The sequence below is a fragment of the Mastigoproctus giganteus genome, chromosome 6, assembly GCF_048544385.1.
Source record: "Mastigoproctus giganteus isolate SK-2022 chromosome 6, ASM4854438v1, whole genome shotgun sequence".
NCBI classification, from domain to species: domain Eukaryota; kingdom Metazoa; phylum Arthropoda; class Arachnida; order Uropygi; family Thelyphonidae; genus Mastigoproctus; species Mastigoproctus giganteus.
Genome location: NC_143580.1, coordinates 153,181,910 through 153,200,549, shown reverse-complemented (window position 1 = coordinate 153,200,549; position 18,640 = coordinate 153,181,910). Strand labels below are relative to the sequence as shown.

Genomic DNA, 18,640 nt, shown 5'->3' with positions numbered 1-18,640 from the left:
TCATAACTGAAAAAACAATATATCCTGATAGACAATCAAAGTTCTAATGTAATTGTGGATAATAAGTCTAAAGTATTAAGTTTTGAATTGCCGTTACAATAGAAACCAGACATTAAATTAAGTAAAACCAAATACAAGCAACCCCTGGGAAGGCGGCACTTCAACAACACAGTTTCGTTCTAACACAGTTGATAAATTGCGCCAATCCTCACACAACACTGTATTCGTATAACACAGTTAAAGAATTTTGGTAAACCTCACATAACAGGGTATTTTTGAGCTTTAGTGCAGGGAAAACCCTATACAGTCATCCTCATATAGCACGATAGTTGTATTCCTAGAAACTCTCATGCAATGCAAAATTGTGCAATATAAACAACAAGCCCTATGGGAAAAATAGGGTTAGGTGCCGACCACCCAAGATTGAACACACATTTGTAACCAAAACATTACCAAACACAATAAATAATCGTAATAAAATACTAACATATTTCATTATGACTATTACGTAATAAAATATTGCTAATGCTTTTGCTTCTATTGTAAGCAAACTTGTTTTTTGTTTGATTTTCTATACAAACAGATGACAGCTGTTCCATCTCTTCCAATTCTTTGTGTCTTAATCTAATGGATTTTAATTACACTTTGAGTTGTTCCTGTTATGAAAGTTTTTATTTTCTCTGCATTCTTTGTAATTCGCGGCAATGCCTCATTTAGGCCTGTAGCACGTGCAATATCACATGGTCTTTCATTTCGCTCAAAGTGTTTCCCAATTTCATATTTTTTTCTCTATCGACAGAGGCAGACTGGCCATAAGCCTTATCAGGGAAACCCCGGTGGGCTGGGGCCGGTGTGATTTTGGCCATAAACACTAGTGTGAGGCCACTACAAATTTTCCCGGGTAAGAATTTTTGATCCAGTCTGCCTCTGTTTATCGATATTGCTTTTCTTTTTCTCTCTGAATCTGTAGTGTCTTCACCAGGATGCTTCCTTTTCACACCTTTTAAGTATTTTACTCATTTTTAGGGAATAAAGCACAATTACAAAATGAGGAGGCAAGCTTGAGTCACATAAACAAAGCTGTGTGCATGTAGCAACTGAATAAACAACACCGTAAAGGCAGAGACAATTCTACCTCACTAGCTCACATTTTACTAAAGCACATTTCTGGGGGTTATTACCATAAAACAATAAAAACAATTTCCAGTTGCGTTCCTGCTAGTAGAATCTCTTATAAACTGGTAGTAAACTCGATCTAATTTCATTTGCGATAATACTGATAGCTGGAATTTTACATTATTCTGGTGAAATGCGTTTCCCCTTCACTGATATAAAAAACATAAATACATTTTCAGAATCTTCTCTTAATTCCTATCATGTTGGGGTGATTCCAGTCTGACTGCCATTTCTTGTAAACACAAAGGGGAATCGTGCATAAGCGAATTCGGTTCGTGTTATATAAAATATCGTTCCCCCTATTTATAAATCGTGTATGATTGAATTCGTGTAGTGTAAACACGTGTTATATGAGGACTGACTGTATTATGAATCCCCGCTGTTGATTCGCTAGTCAAAAAAATAAAATAAAGTTGAGAAATCCCTGTGTTACGTTCTGTGCTATTGAACTTGTGGAAAAATCTAGATTTCAAACTTTTATTACTATTGGATGGCACACCAGGCCATCCAAAAGATTTAAGTCATCCAAACGTTGAAGTTATGTTCTTACCACCACGGGGATTTGGTGGAAATGGCATCAGAGGTAAAAAACCAGATCAATTCAGAGGATGATAGTGCTGATGAAAATTCTAAACTTCCAAATTTTACACTAAATAGCAGCATATGGGAAGGCATAAAGTTAGCCAAGCAATTAGAATGTTATTTTTTGAATGCAGATTCTTGAATGAAAGGAGCCCAAAGTTCCAAAGGGAGCTTCAAAAATGCTTAGTTCCATACATTGAAATTCACAAAGATTTATCAAGCAAAAGCAAACAAACCCAGATTACTGATTTTTTAAAGACAGCAGAAGATACACAAAATCTAGAATGGTGCATTTTTGTTAGTTTATTTAACATTTTGTTAATGAAATAGTATATTTTTGTTAGCTTTTGGAATGTAACCTTTTTATACTTTCCTTATTCCCATATAACATGGTTTTGCAGAACACAACATTTTATAGGAACCTAACTACTGTGTTATACGAGGGTTACCTGTACATAAAGATTGCAATCTTACCTGCTGTCAGACTCCTCTTGCCGATGCTTCCAGAAACCTGAAGTGCATAAACCAAGGGGTGCTGCCAGTGGTGATATATATTTTATAGGTGAGGGATAAAACCATCAGAAAACCAAGTTTTCTACCCTGAATCCTGGTTCTTGTGTAGTAGTGACCTTTGCTCTCATACTCCGAATGTCAGGGTTGGTGTGCAGACTGGTTCTGGGAGTCTATGGGAGGGGGGGGAGGTTGTATGTGGGCTGTTCCTCCGAATATCTGGACTATTTTTTTTTTTCTTAGTTTTTCATTTCTTCTTCGATTTTCTTATAAAAAAGGTTGAATTCAACTTCTTGTTTTCTGTTGATTGCTGAGGCTTCGTATATTTTTATGAAGAAAGCTTCTTTAAATTTCCTCCTGTTGTTATTGCAGACATACCCTGGTACTGTTCCACCTATCCTTCTTGCATAGTATATTCCCCGTCTCCCTCAGAGGCAATCTCCAACACAGAATGCACTGGGACCATTGCATTCTGTGTTGCCTGATGCACAGGAATGAGAATGAGGCAACTGTTGTTATTGGTTGTCAGTAGCAGTAGAAAGGATTCTGGTGCTATTGAAATCCCAAGTGTCACCACATTGGAATGCATGGGCTGTGTCGGACTTTAGGACTCTTCCATATTGTACATCTTTATTAAACTCTTTGATTCTGCAGTTTAATCTTCTTTTTTTTTTAAGAAAATCTTGAACATGAGAAGTATTAGAATCTATAGTACTTAGTACTGTGCATGGGCTGGAGGTTGAGAAGATGAAAAAAGATATTTTTTGACAATAGACTTGAACTTCTGTAGACTGTAATTGTCCGGAAATAAGAATGAAGGAAGGTTGTTCCAGAAAACAGCACTTGAATGAATAAACAAGGAAGATGAAAAGTTGGTTCTGTGAGTTTGAAGTTGGACAGTAAATGGATGTTGGCTAGTGGCGGCACGTGTTCGGACTGTTTCGAAAGAGAGAGTGGGAATTATAGAAGCCAATTCAGAAGAACAGCGCCCATGGAAGTATCTGCAGAAAAGGCATGCAGCAGAAACAGAACATCTATGAGACAGAGAGTGGGGAGACTCTGTTAGAGATGAATCATTAATTAACCTAACTGCCCTCTTCTGAATGGAATCTAGAAGCCTGAGAGAGGTTTCTGAGGCACCATCCTCAGATGTGGGAATGATATTACATGGTAGGTCGGATTTGCGATTTGTACAGAGTGTACAGCTGTTCGGAAGAAAAGTAACGCCGAGAGAAAATGAGAAAACCAAGTTTTTTAGATGCAGAGGAAGCAATATTAGTAATGTGTCTGTGCCAAGAGGGATTAGAAGTTATACACAAAAGCGATATAACATTTTGTCTAGAAATCGGAGTGTCACCAAAGATAAGCACAGGAGCAGAAGAATCGTCTTTGCGAGATATAAGACAGGACTGAGTTTTAGAAGGATTGAAATCAACTAACCTATCTTGAAATATTTAAATCAACTAACTATATTGAAATCAACTAACCAACTTGCGCCTCCGTAGCCAAGTGGGCAGGAGCTGGAGTGCAGTAGCGCACGCTCTTTGAGTAGACCGAGGTTCAAGCCCCTGACTGCTGAATACAGTCGATCTGCCAATCTGCACTGGACCAGCGTGGCAGATCATGGTCCATTTCTCTCAGCATGAATTGTTGAGGAGGCTTCCATCCTGCAGTGGGTTGATAATGGCTGCACTTTACTTTTTTTTTTTAACCTATCTTTGCCCCACTAGAGAATTACCTGGAGATCGGCATTTAAGGAATTGGTAGCGGATATTCGAGAAGTTGAAGCTGATTGAGCAGGGTGACGTTTCTCAAACTGGAAAGTGGAGTGCAATGTGCTATCATCAATAAAACTATGGATAGGATTTCCTGTCAATGGAAGAAGGTCATTAATATACAAGAGGAAAAGAGTGGGAGAAAAAAACTGAACCTTGGGGGGACACCAGCATTAGTGGAGAAGTTAGAAGTAGAGAGCCATCTACCATCCTGTGGAAAGTCCTCCTATCACTACCTTCTTTATCTTCATCTGTTCCTCTCCTCCTCATCTGTCTCCTCCACTCCCCTTTTTTCACTTTCCAGTGTGTGTGTGTGTGTTTTTCCCTGAGGCCCTCCATGGCAAGCTCAGGCATCATCCAGGGTTCACCCACCAGAGACCTCTCCATTCCCACTATACCTGCCAGAGGATGGGCAACATGGGGTTCCACTAGGCACCCAGTGGCTAAATGGCCAGAGGAACAACAGACCAAGACAACCCAACTGTACACTACACTATGCAGACCAACACTAAAACTCACTATCTCTGGCCTTCAGAGTTTGTACAGCAACACAAAGTATACAAACATGGAGTTGGGGGGGGGGGACCCTAGGTGCCACTTGACAAATAACACTATACACTTTTATGGGACCAGTCGATGATCAAGAAGGTGGTGTGGAGTCCTGGGGAGAACCAGGGCAGCGGTTTTGGGAAGATCTGAGAAACTTCTGGCAGGGATTGTTTTTTTAGTAATCAGGCCTTTTTCAGATTCCATCCATGTAGTTTGCCAGATTTGAACAAGTTTTGCTGTGAAGAGCTTCTTTTCTTGTTTGATGTCATTTGCGGGTTTTGTGGTGTGGTGTGGTCACAGACAGTTGAAAGGAGACCCATAGACAGGCAGCAGTGCAGACCTGCTGGATCACCTCTAGGTTGAGGGGGGGAAGAATCCAGCAAGAACCTGGAGAGCTGGGATACTGACTGTAAGACAGGCCCTTGTACATTATTGTTAAGAGAAAGAAACATTAAATTGATGTAAGTTTTTGTTTGTGGTTTCTAATGACGGCCCTTTTTAAACCTGACACCAGCACCATATGTGATAGAGGGAATGAATTGTGCTTTATAAAGTAGGGCAAGGGAATGGATTCAGGCCCCAGTCAGACCTACTAATAGGTAGGTCTGACTGGGGAGTGGTCTAAATGAGGAGTGGGTGGAAATTGAGTTTACTGTGCGGGACTATTCTCAGGTGTCTTAATTCTGTAACCAGTTTGATCTTTTGTCCAGAGATCTTAATCAGATTCGGGAGTATTGATTTTATTTTTTCTGGTGAAATCTTGAACATGTGCAGATTGCTCCAAGTCTGGAGGACTTGTAAGACTTTGTTGGTTGAGGCCATAAGGGATGCTCTGGTTTCAGTAGAGAATATAAGAATAAAATCATCAGCATAGGCTTGTGTGCTGATAGATCCTAGGTCCAGGTTAAGCAGTTCATCAAAGATAATGTTCCACAGGAATAAGCCAAGGATGGAGCCCTGTAGACTGGACGAGAGTGTGAGAGAGAGACTGGTAGGGATTGCGCCAGTGCAGTGGGAAAACAAAATTTATAATCAGAAATGCATATGTTTGCTGTGCCATGACATTCACTGAAAGAGGACAAAATAAGCCTGCAAGTTAACAATTAAATATAAACTTCAGTAGACATTGATTCAGCTTTTCAAACTGTTTATATGAAATTTAAAAATATGGTGGTATGATAATTGCACCAGAACAGTTGGGAAAACAAATTTTGGAATCAGAAACGCCAATGGGTGCACTGGTCAGGACATCAGACTGGAAATGGAATTTTACGATGTCACAGTGAACATGACATCAGAACACAATGTTAAACAATACATTTGTGAAGCAATTAGCCAAGTTAAAAGGATATGTTACATAAAATATGGGAGGAACTGGATTATAGGTGGGACATTTGCAGAGTAACTAAAAGTGCACACATCAAACACCAGTAATTAAAACTTGAAGATATTCCTATAGGATAAATCATACATATCATATTCACACAATGTTATTTTTGGACACCCTGTGCATGTGTGTGTGTTGGGGGGGGGGGGGGGGGGCACTCTTTCCTTCCGGTTCCATGATAAATTCCACGAAGTGACATGCATTTGGCTTAATCAAATACTTCATTTACTGAAACAATCCATTATTATTCATTTGATTATGCCCATCATTAATCTATTATGTTCCCATTTAAAACATTTCCCTGCTTATATCACTTTTTTCAAGTGACCAAGAAGGAATAAATCCAGATATAACCCTTTTCCTCTTTGAGTTTTGGAAAACAGTGTTAGAGACTAAAGTCTAGCAATCATTTATAGTGCAGTTCATCTACTTAGCAGAAATATTTCCAATGCAGATGACATTTCTTTGCTTCATTTTTGACTTGAATCCCATTTATTGGTTCATTTTGACACTTCTTTTTAATTCAACATTGTTCACTTGCTTTCTTTACTTATCCACAGTAAATCAATATCTTTTCTGTGTGAGTGCATGTTCAAGATGGCACCAATAAATTTCATTAATGACCGCATCATTATATATTTACAGTGAGACAAATGTAGTATTAACTCAAGATATGCTGTTTCATTTAAGATCATCTTTTTAAAAGAAAGGTTCAACTTATATCTAAACTGCTTTTTCATAAAACAGTGCTATAAAAGCTAAAAAAAATTTAATATTAAATAGCAAAATATGATGAAAATAAAAAATGGCCTCTGAAAGGGGGGGGGGGGATATCCCACTTATAGAGCTTTGGGGTCAGTCCCTTCGAAATAGCTATAACAGAAGTTTACTGCATACATATAATAACTATTATTATAATTACGTTATGGAATGATGAAATTGTGATTTTTCCAACATTCAATAACTGTAATATACGCACACAAATACAGCCATGTGGAAGACAAAGGCTGGCTGCCAAAAATAGCTTTACAATGAAATTTTTACTTTACTTTTTTATCTTCAAAATTTTACTGGTTGAGGAACACAAAAAAATTGTTTTTTGTGTTCCTATGACAGAGCTTTGTTGTGGAAACTGAACATGGGTTTCACATCAAGCCTGAAATGAGCAAGGCAGTGGTAATGCACTGGGTGATAAGGATAATAGAATAATTTATACTGTCTGGTGGAAAGGGTCAGCCACTCCTACAGGTGATATGAATATCTTTTTTTTTTTTTTTTTTTATGGAAACCCCAAACACGAGAGGTATTAGAACCTATAGTACTTAGTACTGTGCTTGGGTTGGGAGTTGAGAAGACAAAAGGAGATATTTGTTGACATTGGACTTGAACTTCTGTAGACTGTAATTTTCAGGAAATTTACGTATGAAGGAAAGTTGTTCCAGAAAATGGCAGTTGAATGAATAAATGAGGAAGATGAAAAACTGGTTCTGTGAGTTTGAAGTTGGACAGTAAATGGATGTTGGCTAGTGGCGGCACGTGTTCGGACTGTTTTGAAAGAGAGAGCGGGAATTATAGAAGCCAATTCAGAAGAACAAAGCCCATGGAAGTATCTGTAGAAGAGGCATGCAGCAGAAACAGTACATCTATGAGACAGCGAGGGGAGAGACTCTGTTAGAGATGAATCATTAATTAACCTAACTGCCCTCTTCTGAATGGAATCAAGAAGCCTGAGAGAGGTTTTGGGGGCACCACCCTCAGATGTCAGAACAATATTCCATGGCTGGGCAGATTTGTGATTTATACAGAGTGAACAGCTATTTGGAAGAAAAGTAAACACCGAGAGCAAAAGAGAGAACCAAGTTTTTTTAGATGCAGAGGAAGCAGTATTTGTAATTTGCTTGTGCCAAGAGAGATTAAAAGTCAGGGTAATCCCCAAAAGAGATATATCATTTTGCCTAGAAATCGGAGTGTCACTAAAGATAAGCATAGGAGCAGAAGAATCCTTTTTGCGAGATATAAGACAAGACTGAGTTTTAGAAGGGTTGAAATCAACTAAGTTGTCTTTGCCCCACTGGAGAATTACCTGAAGATCGGCATTTAAGGAATTGGTAGCAGATTTTCGAGAAGTTGAAGCTGATTGAGCAGGACAAGATTTCCCAAAATGGAAAGTGGAATGCAATGTGCTATCATCAGCAAAACTATGGATAGGATTTTCAGTCAATGGAGGAAGGTCATTAATGTACAAGAGGAAAAGAGTGGGGGAGAGAACTGAACCTTGGAGCCACCGGCATTAGTGGAGAAGTTAGAAGACAGAGAGCCATCTACCATCACCCCCAGTGAGCAATCAGGATGAAAACTGGATAACCAATTACTAAAAACAGTTGGCAAACCATAAGATGGAAGCTTGTTTAGAAGACCTTTATGCCAAACACGATCGAAAGCCTTTGAGATGTCAAGAGCAACTACTTGTGTTTCACCGAACATTTCCACTGAATTAGTCCATAAATGGGTAACATAAGCCAGAATATCACCAATGGTATTATGGCACTGACAGAATCCATACTGGCAATCGTTGATCAGATGGAAGGTTTATAGGTAGTTTAAGAGTTGGTGGTTAATTGATTTCTCCATTGCTTTAGAAAGAGTAGAAGTAATTGCAATGGGACGATAATTGGATGGGAGGGATTTGTTATCCTTTCTAGGAACTGGCTGGATATGAGCAAATTTCCAAGCAGAAGGAAAAACACCTTTGGAATAAGAAAGCGAAAAAAGGCGGCAAAGAATAGGAGTAAGTTCAGGAGCACAGATTTTGAAAACAAGTGGAGAAATACCATCGGGACCTGGAGTTTCTTAGCATCAAGATTCGTCAAAATCCTTCTGATATCCTTTTGTGGGAAGACCACAGGAGGCATTGAATGGAGCATGTTGAGAATGGTGGGAGGTGTTTTACCAAGATCATTAATACATGAGTTAGAAGAAAAATGGGATGCTAGCAGGTCAGCTTTATCCTTGGCTGAAGTGACAACAGAACCAACTGGTTTGGACAGAGGTGGGAGCAGAGAGGGGCAAACGTTGCGGCCAATAGCTTTGGCAAGAGACCAGAATGCTCGGCTACCATTAGGGCAAGAAGCAAGTTTTCTAATCTTAGCCTATTCAAACTCTAGTTTGGACTGATTAATAACTGCTTTACAATTGTTGCGGGCTTTGGTGTAGGCAGAAAATGAAACTGAAGAATTGGAAACAAGCCAATTAAGATATGCAACATTCTTCTCTTGAACAGCCTTAGCACATTTATTGGAAAACCAAAGTTTAGATAAAGGACGAGATTTTAAAGTGGAGTGTGGGATAAAGGATTCCATTCCTGCAAGAATAATTTCAATGACACGGTCTGAGCAAACGTTGACATCAGAAGTTTTGAAACAGTAATCCGACCAAGGGAAAGAAGAAAAGAAGTCTCGCAGGTCATCCCATTTTGCATTCTTGTAATGCCAAACAACACGAGGTTGGGAATAGCAATGAGATAAAGGTTCCATTGGAGAAAAGACAATCACCAAGTTGTGGTCTGAAGTGCCTAAAAGACCTCTCACTTCGACCATGTACTTAGAAGGGTTGTTTGTGAGAAAAATATCAAGAGTATTGGCTGTATGATTAGGATTGTCCGGTATTCTTGTACGTAAATGAACAATCTGTGCAAGGTCATTAGTAATTGCAAAAGTCTCAGCATCTCGACCAGCTTGGTCGGTGTGACTAGAAAACGGAAGACAGCTGGAGTTGTGAACATTAAAATTGTCAAGGAAAATTACTTCACTGTTAGGAAAGTTGGACTGGAGAAAGTTAAGTTGCAAAGAGAGGATGTCAAAGAGCTCCAAGTGATTAGTGGAATTGGGAGAACGGTAGAGACAACAGATGAATTTGACACAATGAGGTAGAGAGATTTTAAGCCAGAGAAGATCAAAGAGAGGAGATTCCAAATTGACAAGTCTCTGGCAGGGAATATCAGAACGGACATATGCACAAATACCACCTTTGAGGTGAAAGGAATCATACAGCGAATAATTTGGGCATCTGAGATGAGCAGTAGTTGAATCAACTGATAACTGAGATTCTGTTAGAAAAAGAACATGGGATTTGGCAGACTTCAAGTGGAAATGGACATCATTGAGATTAGAATTGAGACCATGTATATTTGTGAAATGAATTAGGAAGGGAAGTGCTTGGGAGGTTTATATCTTTTCACAGATAAGCTTGCTCTATTAGTTCGACAATTCATGGTGTATTCAATAGTAAGAAAAAGTGGGTGGGACATGGTGCATGAAGTAATGAAATTTTTGGATATGGCGTACACATGGTAAGAATATACCCAGATCCTTGACATAACGTGGCCTCGACAATGCTCCCCGCATACACACTACTCGGACTCCCTCCAGTCACTATCTGGCAGAGGTAGAGGTAGCAAGATTATACACTAGCTGATCCGGAAGCCTTCTAGAGAGTTACCAATAGGTTCGGCCCGGTCTGGTGTACTAACTAGGGGCCGGCCTGCGAACACCGTTTTAGAGCTGTACCCTCGAAATATAAGGAATATTGGATCTCGCCACGATGTTCATCATAACCTCAAAAGTCATCAATCATACTGCATGATGGAAGAGATAGGGAAGGGTTGACCGGAACTCAGCTCTAGAGACTAAACATGGGTTCCACCACTTCAACATCAACCTTCAACATCAATCATTCTCATCAACCGGGCACCGGTTTATGAGGGTCATCTACCACCTAGTACTGCCTTTCCACCACTTCAACATCAACCTTCAACATCAATCATTCTCATCAACCGGGCACCGGTTTATGAGGGTCATCTACCACCTAGTACTGCCTGGTTACATAGAGGGGCGGCATTCCTCCATGTGGTGTGGGCACCACACCTCGAGCCCTGCTTACGTTGATTCACTCCTGGGTGGTCACTCACCATGTACTTGGGCATGGAGGTTATACCCAGGATTACTAACAGTCCCACCATCATGAAGGTGCAAGCAGAGGATTTGGCTGTCACAGACCGTCCGGACTTCGCCGAAATTGGGTCCACTTGACTTGAGTGTCACCCGAATATCAGTTCCATCAGCGTTTTAGACTCCCAGGTAGCAAGTACAGCTTGTCTGGCACATCTGAGAGAATGTCTGGGATAACCTCAAGGACCAAGGGCAAGGATCACACCTTGCCCTGCCTATTCGAGACCACTGCAATAGTACTAGACATGGGAATCCCCAGGCTGCCATCTCACTGATGAAGATAATTTGTAATCAAAGTAAAGATGTTCATTCGATCCATCACATCTTCCTTATTCTTGGATATCTGTAGCTGGAGGTTCCACCTACCTAGCTCAGGGAAAGAAACCTTAAGAATCAGTTCACTTCACTCAAACCTCCAACTATCAATTTGCTTTGTACCCAACTAGATGCTCAAACTAGTTGTGAATTTCAATGTTGATCTCATGAAATTTAGTGTTAACTGACACTATAAAAATTATAATCTCAGACTCAGATTATAGATGAATAGGAGAGATAAGGAGGTGATTATCCCATTGTACAAGGCCCGGGTCAGGCCATGTCTTGAGCACTGCATACAGATATGAAAGCCTCATTTTAGGAAAGATGTGCCCTGTTCCAACAGGGCACAAAATTGGTAGAGGGGACAATAGGGTACTATTACCAAGAAAGCCTTCAGTTCTGCAAATTGCAGCATCTGGAGAGTGGCCCATCTGAGGAGATCTGATCGAGGTGTTTAAGCCTTGATGGAGTGAGTAAGTTCTATATTGATGCCATTCTTCCTGATTTACGTGCCTCACATATAGCCTCAGTAACTAATGTCATTGACACTACACACATAAAGGGCATAAATTTAAATTGAGGAAGGATGGTTGCAGGATAGATGTGCAACAGTTTGCTTTTGGACAGCAGGTGGTTGACTGTTCGAAAAGCTTCCATCAGTTGCTGTAGAAGGGAGAAATTTGAATAAATTCAATGAAGAACTGGACAAATTCTTGGAGAGGATAGACAGGTGAGGTGGGTTGTGTGCGTTTTTTTTTTTTTTTTTTTTGAACAATACTCTATAAGCTTGCTTTCTTGCATCATTTGCCACTACTAATACAATCATGTGACGATGCTCTACAAGCCACCCCAGCCACCTGGACACGACTAAACTCATCCCCGGCTTTCTCCAGTGAGGGAAAATGAACGATAGCATAACCACTGTGTAATGTCACTCTGTCCATTGTCAGTCAGCATGAACTTCAACTACCACTTTACTATAAATAAATGATCATAAGAGAGAGACTTAACCATGAAGTCTGAGATCAAATAACTGCTTATATCTCTCTCTCTCTCTCTCTCTCTCTCTCTCTCATGAACTATGTGGATAATTACATGTACTCCCACCTCTATCTATTTTGTCATTTTATTTATTTATCCTTCTATAATCTCCAATTCTAATTATAGATGAATATGAGAATTATATTATTTCTTAAATTATAATTCTCCTATTCATCTATAACTCTTCAATTATATAATCGTAAAGTCTAGTAGCAACACACACACACACACACACACTTAAACAGTATAACTTGAATTGAAAAGTATAGAACTCCATCAAAAGATATAAATAGTTAAATGATAAAAAAGTCTAGCAGAAGAGAAAAACTTTCCTCTACCATAAAGAAATCTACAATACCCATCATTATCAGAATCTAGCAAAGCTAATATTCTTGACTTTAGCTGAGTCATGAAGCTCCATGTTGATTCCATAATGTCATCAATAACCTTTGTCCTACATAGCCACTGCAAGAAAATAAAATCAATCAATAAATAATGTCCAGAAAATAAATTTGATGCATCAAAAGATTATGTAATAAAACAAATCATAATGCATTAGTCTGCTGAAACCAAATATCTTATAGTTATACTATGCCAAAACATCTATTAATGAACATCAGATATTATGCATTTTAAGTTATAGGAGATACAGCTGAATTTCATATCATTTCAAATTTTAGAAAAATTTTCTAAAATTTTTTTTTTCCCTTTTTAACCCCAATTTATAAATAAACAAGTTTCACTGTGCAAAGACCATTTCATAAAGATCACATTTGGAAAGAAACAAAAAAAAAAGGACATAATTACCATCACTACCTTATAAAATAAAAACACTACATAACCTTAATAAACTTTTTTTTCAATGATAGAGCGCAGAGTGCCGTTTTGCTGTCTCAGCTGAATTACAGTAAACTCCCATCATCTACATGTAGATTAACTGGTAAATTAATGATAAGTAATGCTTAACTCCATGTTTTGATAGTTTTATTATATTATATATTATATTATTATAATATAATATTTTTATTTTTAATATAATATCAATATATGAAACTAGCATAATAAATGCTAGTTACAGTTACTAATCTCACTTAGTCAAGACAACTAAAACATTTTGATAAACACACTACACTACTTCTTAATTTAACCCCTTCAGTGGCGAAGTCACTTGAAAGTTAATTTTACTTGATGCCATACACTGATGAGCCAAAACATTATGACCAGTGAGTCATTATGCAAATCGAAGCAACTGCAGGTGAACTATGGCACATGCACAGGTCAGGACACGGTATAAAAAACACCTGATACTGAGCTCTGTTAATCAGAGTTACTCTTATTCTTCAGATGAGAAAGGCAATGGACTTAAGCGAGTTTGACAAAGGCCAAATTGTAATGGCCAGACAACTGGGTCAGAGCATATCCGAAACGGCACGGCCGGTGGGATGCTCAAGGTCAGCTGTGGTTAGTACCTATCGAAAGTGGTCCAGGAAGGGAAAACCCACGAACCGGCAGCGAGGTGTTGGACGACCACGGCTCATCGACAATCAAGGTGAGCAAAGGCTCTCCTGGATGGTATGTGGCAACAAAAGGGTGACTGTGGCGCAACTCGCCGGTAATTGGAATGCTAGTGATGGGAGTAATGTGTCACAACACACAGTACATCAAACCCTTCTGAAAATGGGGTTGCATAGCCGCAGGCCACTTTGACTGCCCATGCTAACCACGGTTCACCGCCGACAGTGCCTACAATGGACACAAGAGCATCAAAATTGGACCTTGAGTGATTGAAAGAAGGTCGTCTGATCCGATGAATCACGTTTCCTGTTACACCCCGTGGATGGCCGAGTACGTGTGCATCGTTTACCTGAGGAAGTGATGGTGCCTGGTTGCACCGTGGAACGAAAACAAGCCGGCGGTGTCATGCTTTGGACTATATTCTGCTGGGATACCCTGGGTCCAATCATCCATGTGCCGGGCACTCTCTGATGTCTACCACCTACCTAAACACCATTGCTGACCAGGTTCACCCTTTCATGGCAACTATCTTTCAGCAGGATAATGCGCCATGCCACACTGCCTGGATTGTTCGAGACTGGTTCGCAAAAGGTGGAGGTTTCCAGGTATTGCCCTGGCCTCCAAATTCCCCAGACATCAATCCCATCGGGCATCTGTGGTTTGTGTTGGAACAGCAACTCCGATCTGCGGCATCTCAACCACAGTCCTTACAGCAGTGAAAGGATCTGCTGGTACCAGATACCACAAGACACATTTAGATATCTTGTAGCGTCCATGCCTCGCCAGGTACAAGTTGTTTTGGCTGCACGTGGAGGACCAACATCATGGTAGGTAGGTGGTCACAATGTTTTGGTGGATTTTTATTTTTTTTTATTATTTTTTTTTTAAGTAACACAATTCTCTCCTTTTAGCCCATGTAATAATTAGAAAATAAAAAATAATAATAATAAAAATAAAACATACTGCAATGGTATTATTTTGTGTGCTGCATCTTCTAACAATATAAGAACTACTTTTAAGTGTTAAAATCGCTCAAAAACATCTGAAGATCAAAAATACTGCATATTACACTGAGCACAAAAGTTCCAGGATACACTGAATTGAAAACAGAGCAATCACAATACTTTTTACAGGCATTCAACCAAAGAAGGGATTAACTGTTCAGGTCTTTGCCTCCTTCTTCCACTGTGAAATATAAATTAAGTGGTAATATAAAAAAACAAGAAGCAAATGAGACTGGGGCAAGGCCTGACTAGACAAATAGTCTCCTAACCAATACTATTACCCCCTCAATCCTGCCAGTGTAAGGAACTCACAAGGTTTCAAAAATCAAATCTAAAACTTCTTCTACCAGGAAGAGGATATGTTGATGAGCATCAATGTAGAATATATATGATTTCTTGCATGCACCAACCAAGAGAAAAACTTACTTCTCCTGGTAGCTGCGTGCAAGAAATTATGATATTTATCCAACCCCCGACCTCATTGGGTTTTCAGCATCAATGTTGAAGATTTTCAATGTCCCTCTTCCAGAAGCAACTAACTGGAACTGGGAATGAGGCACCATTGTTCAAAGTTGCTAAGTGGATATTTTTATTACTTAAAAATTACTGTTTTCTTATCATTTTCTTTAAAATTAGTAGTGAAGTTATTAATTGTATTTATCTGATAAAGCAAAAAAAATTGTTTCTTACTTGATACTGAAAACTACTCAAAAAAAAAATAATAATAATAAAAAAAAAAGTCAAAATAAATCAGAGAATTCTGCTGCCATTTCTTCAGTGATAACTGCAAAGGCTACTTAATATTTCTTTTTAAGAATTCCATAGGAATATAACTAATACTGAAGTGTTTTTATTAAAGCTATAAACTAAATTCATAACAATATAAACATTATTATTTTTTTTGCATAACTGTTAAATAAGTAGTTTGAAGGTTTTATTCACTTGTTAGGCATATATCTTTTGTATTTGCTAGGGATATAACTAATTTAACATTTTTCTTTATGCATGTTTTTTTTTTTTTTATTTATGCATGTTAAGAAGCACCAAGTCGTAGATTATCGAGTTCCTGCAAACAAATAAGTAGTATGGAAAATTTTACTGTATCCTTCATTAATTAAAATATTAAATTATGTTTTACATAGATATTAAATAGGCTTAGTAGTGTTTATTAGCTTATTTTTTAAATTTAACTAGTGATTTTTGCAAGTTATGACTCACTGCTCGAACCTCTATTGAATCAATATCATACGTTACTTTTATCATTATCGTATATTCGTTATAAGAATCAATTCTGAATCCCTTTGTGATATTTTTCTAAAACATTTCTGGAGGTCACTACCATAAAACAATAAAAACAATTTGCACTTTCCAGTTTATTGGGCTTTTCTGTTAGTGCAATCTATTATAAATGGATAGTTGTTGTTGTTGTTTGGTTTTTTAGGAGCATTAGCAACTGCTATATTACTCTGGGGATATGCAGTGGTCATTCCCTGACCTTTCCGCATCCTCCGTATTTGGTGGTCATGGGCTCGAATACCAGTCTAATCAAGAAACGTGTGCTATGCACTGCTGCTCCTGCCCACCTGGCTAGTAAACTCGATCTTATTGCATTTGCGATAATACTGATCACTGGAATTCTGTGGGTTACAGTATTACAGTGAAATGAGTTCTTCCCCTTCAATGAAATCAAATATTCTTGCACCCCTTCTATTTAAGTATATCCCATCCCTGTAAACATAGTCTGTCCTGTTAAAAAGGAGTAATTGTGCCCCATGAGTCTTGCACAGTATTTTCTGAATTGAATTGAATGTGTGGCAAATAAAACTTCTATCATGTTTGGCAAAATTCCAAACACTTTCAGATTTAATCCTAACTTGTAGCTTTTTTACCTGAAATTGCCTTATATCTGTTAAGTATATCTTTAGTTTGCCTAATTTCAGTATTGTGTTCTTAAAACAGCACTGTCACTTTTTGTCCCTTTAAAAGATAACTGTTCTACCACATAATTGAATTTTGTCTGCAGCATACATATCCTAGTCCTATTCCATCTATTCTTATTGCATAAAAAGTTATCTATTTCTTTGGCAGTGGAATTTCTAAGAATAATTACCTCCTGTGAGACCAGCACAGTTTGCTTATGGAGAACCTGTCATACAGTCAGATGCATGAGGGTAGATTCTAACATTAAGTTGAGAAGGTTATTGAGTCTCCTGATTTAATTCCTTTGAGGGTAATCAGCATTTTCTTCAAGCACACACATCATACAACAAAATCTGTTTATTTTTTATGCACTTAGTACACACAAAGGTATCTCCTGTTGCAGTTATGTTCAGCTACATTTATTTATTTATTTTTTATATAATTACTGCTCAAACAGGCCAAATCTTCCATGTATAGCCACTCCCTGACTTATGTAAGGGTTGTGTTTCGCAGAACTCTACGTAAGTCACAATTTCCCTAAATGCTTATGCAGCAGTCACAAATTTTATTGAAGCAAAAAAGAAATGTTCGATGAAGTGTAAATAGAATTATTTATTAAATTTTTTTATCTCATGCACAGGAAAAATTAAAAAAGTGTACAAAATTACAAAAATTATAAAATTATAAAAAGAGAGAGGAGACAGGCATAACGTCAGCAAGTTTTACTTTTCAAGCATCGTTTCCAGAATTAACTCTCCATCTTATAAGCACGCCCCCATGGAAGTTGAGGGCTGTGGATATTTAGAAGGGGTTTTTCCCAACACATCACAAAATTTTTCTGCAGCTGCAGAATCTGCACTGGTGACCTCATCGCATACTTTAATGTTTTGGAAACCAGCATGATGCTTGAACCTATTAAACCACCTGTTGCTTGCCACGAACTTGGCTTGGGGTTCGCCGTACTTATCCTTAATATCTTCATAAATACTTCTTGCTTTTGCTTGATTGGGCCATTGGACTCAGGCACTTGCTTCTGAATCAGATTTTCCATCCATATTATTAATAGCTTTTCCACCTTCGATATAGCACCTGATTGCTGTTTTGTGATCACTGTTGATCTTAAATGCATTGATCCTTTAACATGTTCTTTTATATGTGCATTGTCCTTTAAAATAGTATTCACTGTTGAAGCAGTGAGACCTAATTCCGTGCAATAGATGACAAACTTTGTCCTGCTTCGTATTTCTTAATTAATCATCTTCATTTCTAAATCAATTTTGTTTCTTTTCCTAGCACTGCCAGCATTTGCACTTTCCGTTGATCCCTTTTCCTTCACCACTGTAATAAGTAAATAGGAATGAAGAGAAGATTCTGAAAATTTATTTATGTTATTTATATGATTGAAGATTTCATTGAAGGGAAAGAACTCATTTCACTGTAATACTGTAACCCACAGAATTCCAGTGATCAGTATTATTGCAAATGCAATAAGATCGAGTTTACTAGCCAGGTGGGCAGGAGCAGCAGTGCGTAGCACATGTTTCTTGATTAGACTGGTATTCGAGCCCATGACCACCAAATATGGAGGATGCGGAAAGGTCAGGGAATGACCACTGCATATCCCCAGAGCAATATGGCAGTTGCTAATGCTCCTAAAAAACCAAATAACAACAACAACAACAACTATCCATTTATAATAGATTGCACTAACAGAAAAGCCCAATAAACTGGAAAGTGCAAATTGTTTTTATTGTTTTATGGTAGTGACCTCCAGAAATGTTTTAGAAAAATATAAAAGGCATTCAGAATTGATTCTTATAACGAATATACGATAATGATAAAAGTAACGTATGATAT

The 18,640-nt window shown here is 38.3% G+C and overlaps 1 protein-coding gene across 1 annotated transcript in view; it reads right to left on the bottom strand.

The window, feature by feature from the left end:
- Nucleotides 1-18,640, bottom strand: part of Sym (symplekin scaffold protein) — a 662,620-nt gene that overhangs the window by 563,446 nt on the left and 80,534 nt on the right. Inside the window, exon 5 of the mRNA XM_090376545.1 lies at nt 12,703-12,809. Within this exon, the coding sequence (XP_090232671.1) occupies nt 12,703-12,809 (107 nt within the window). The remainder of the gene's footprint in view (nt 1-12,702; nt 12,810-18,640) is intronic.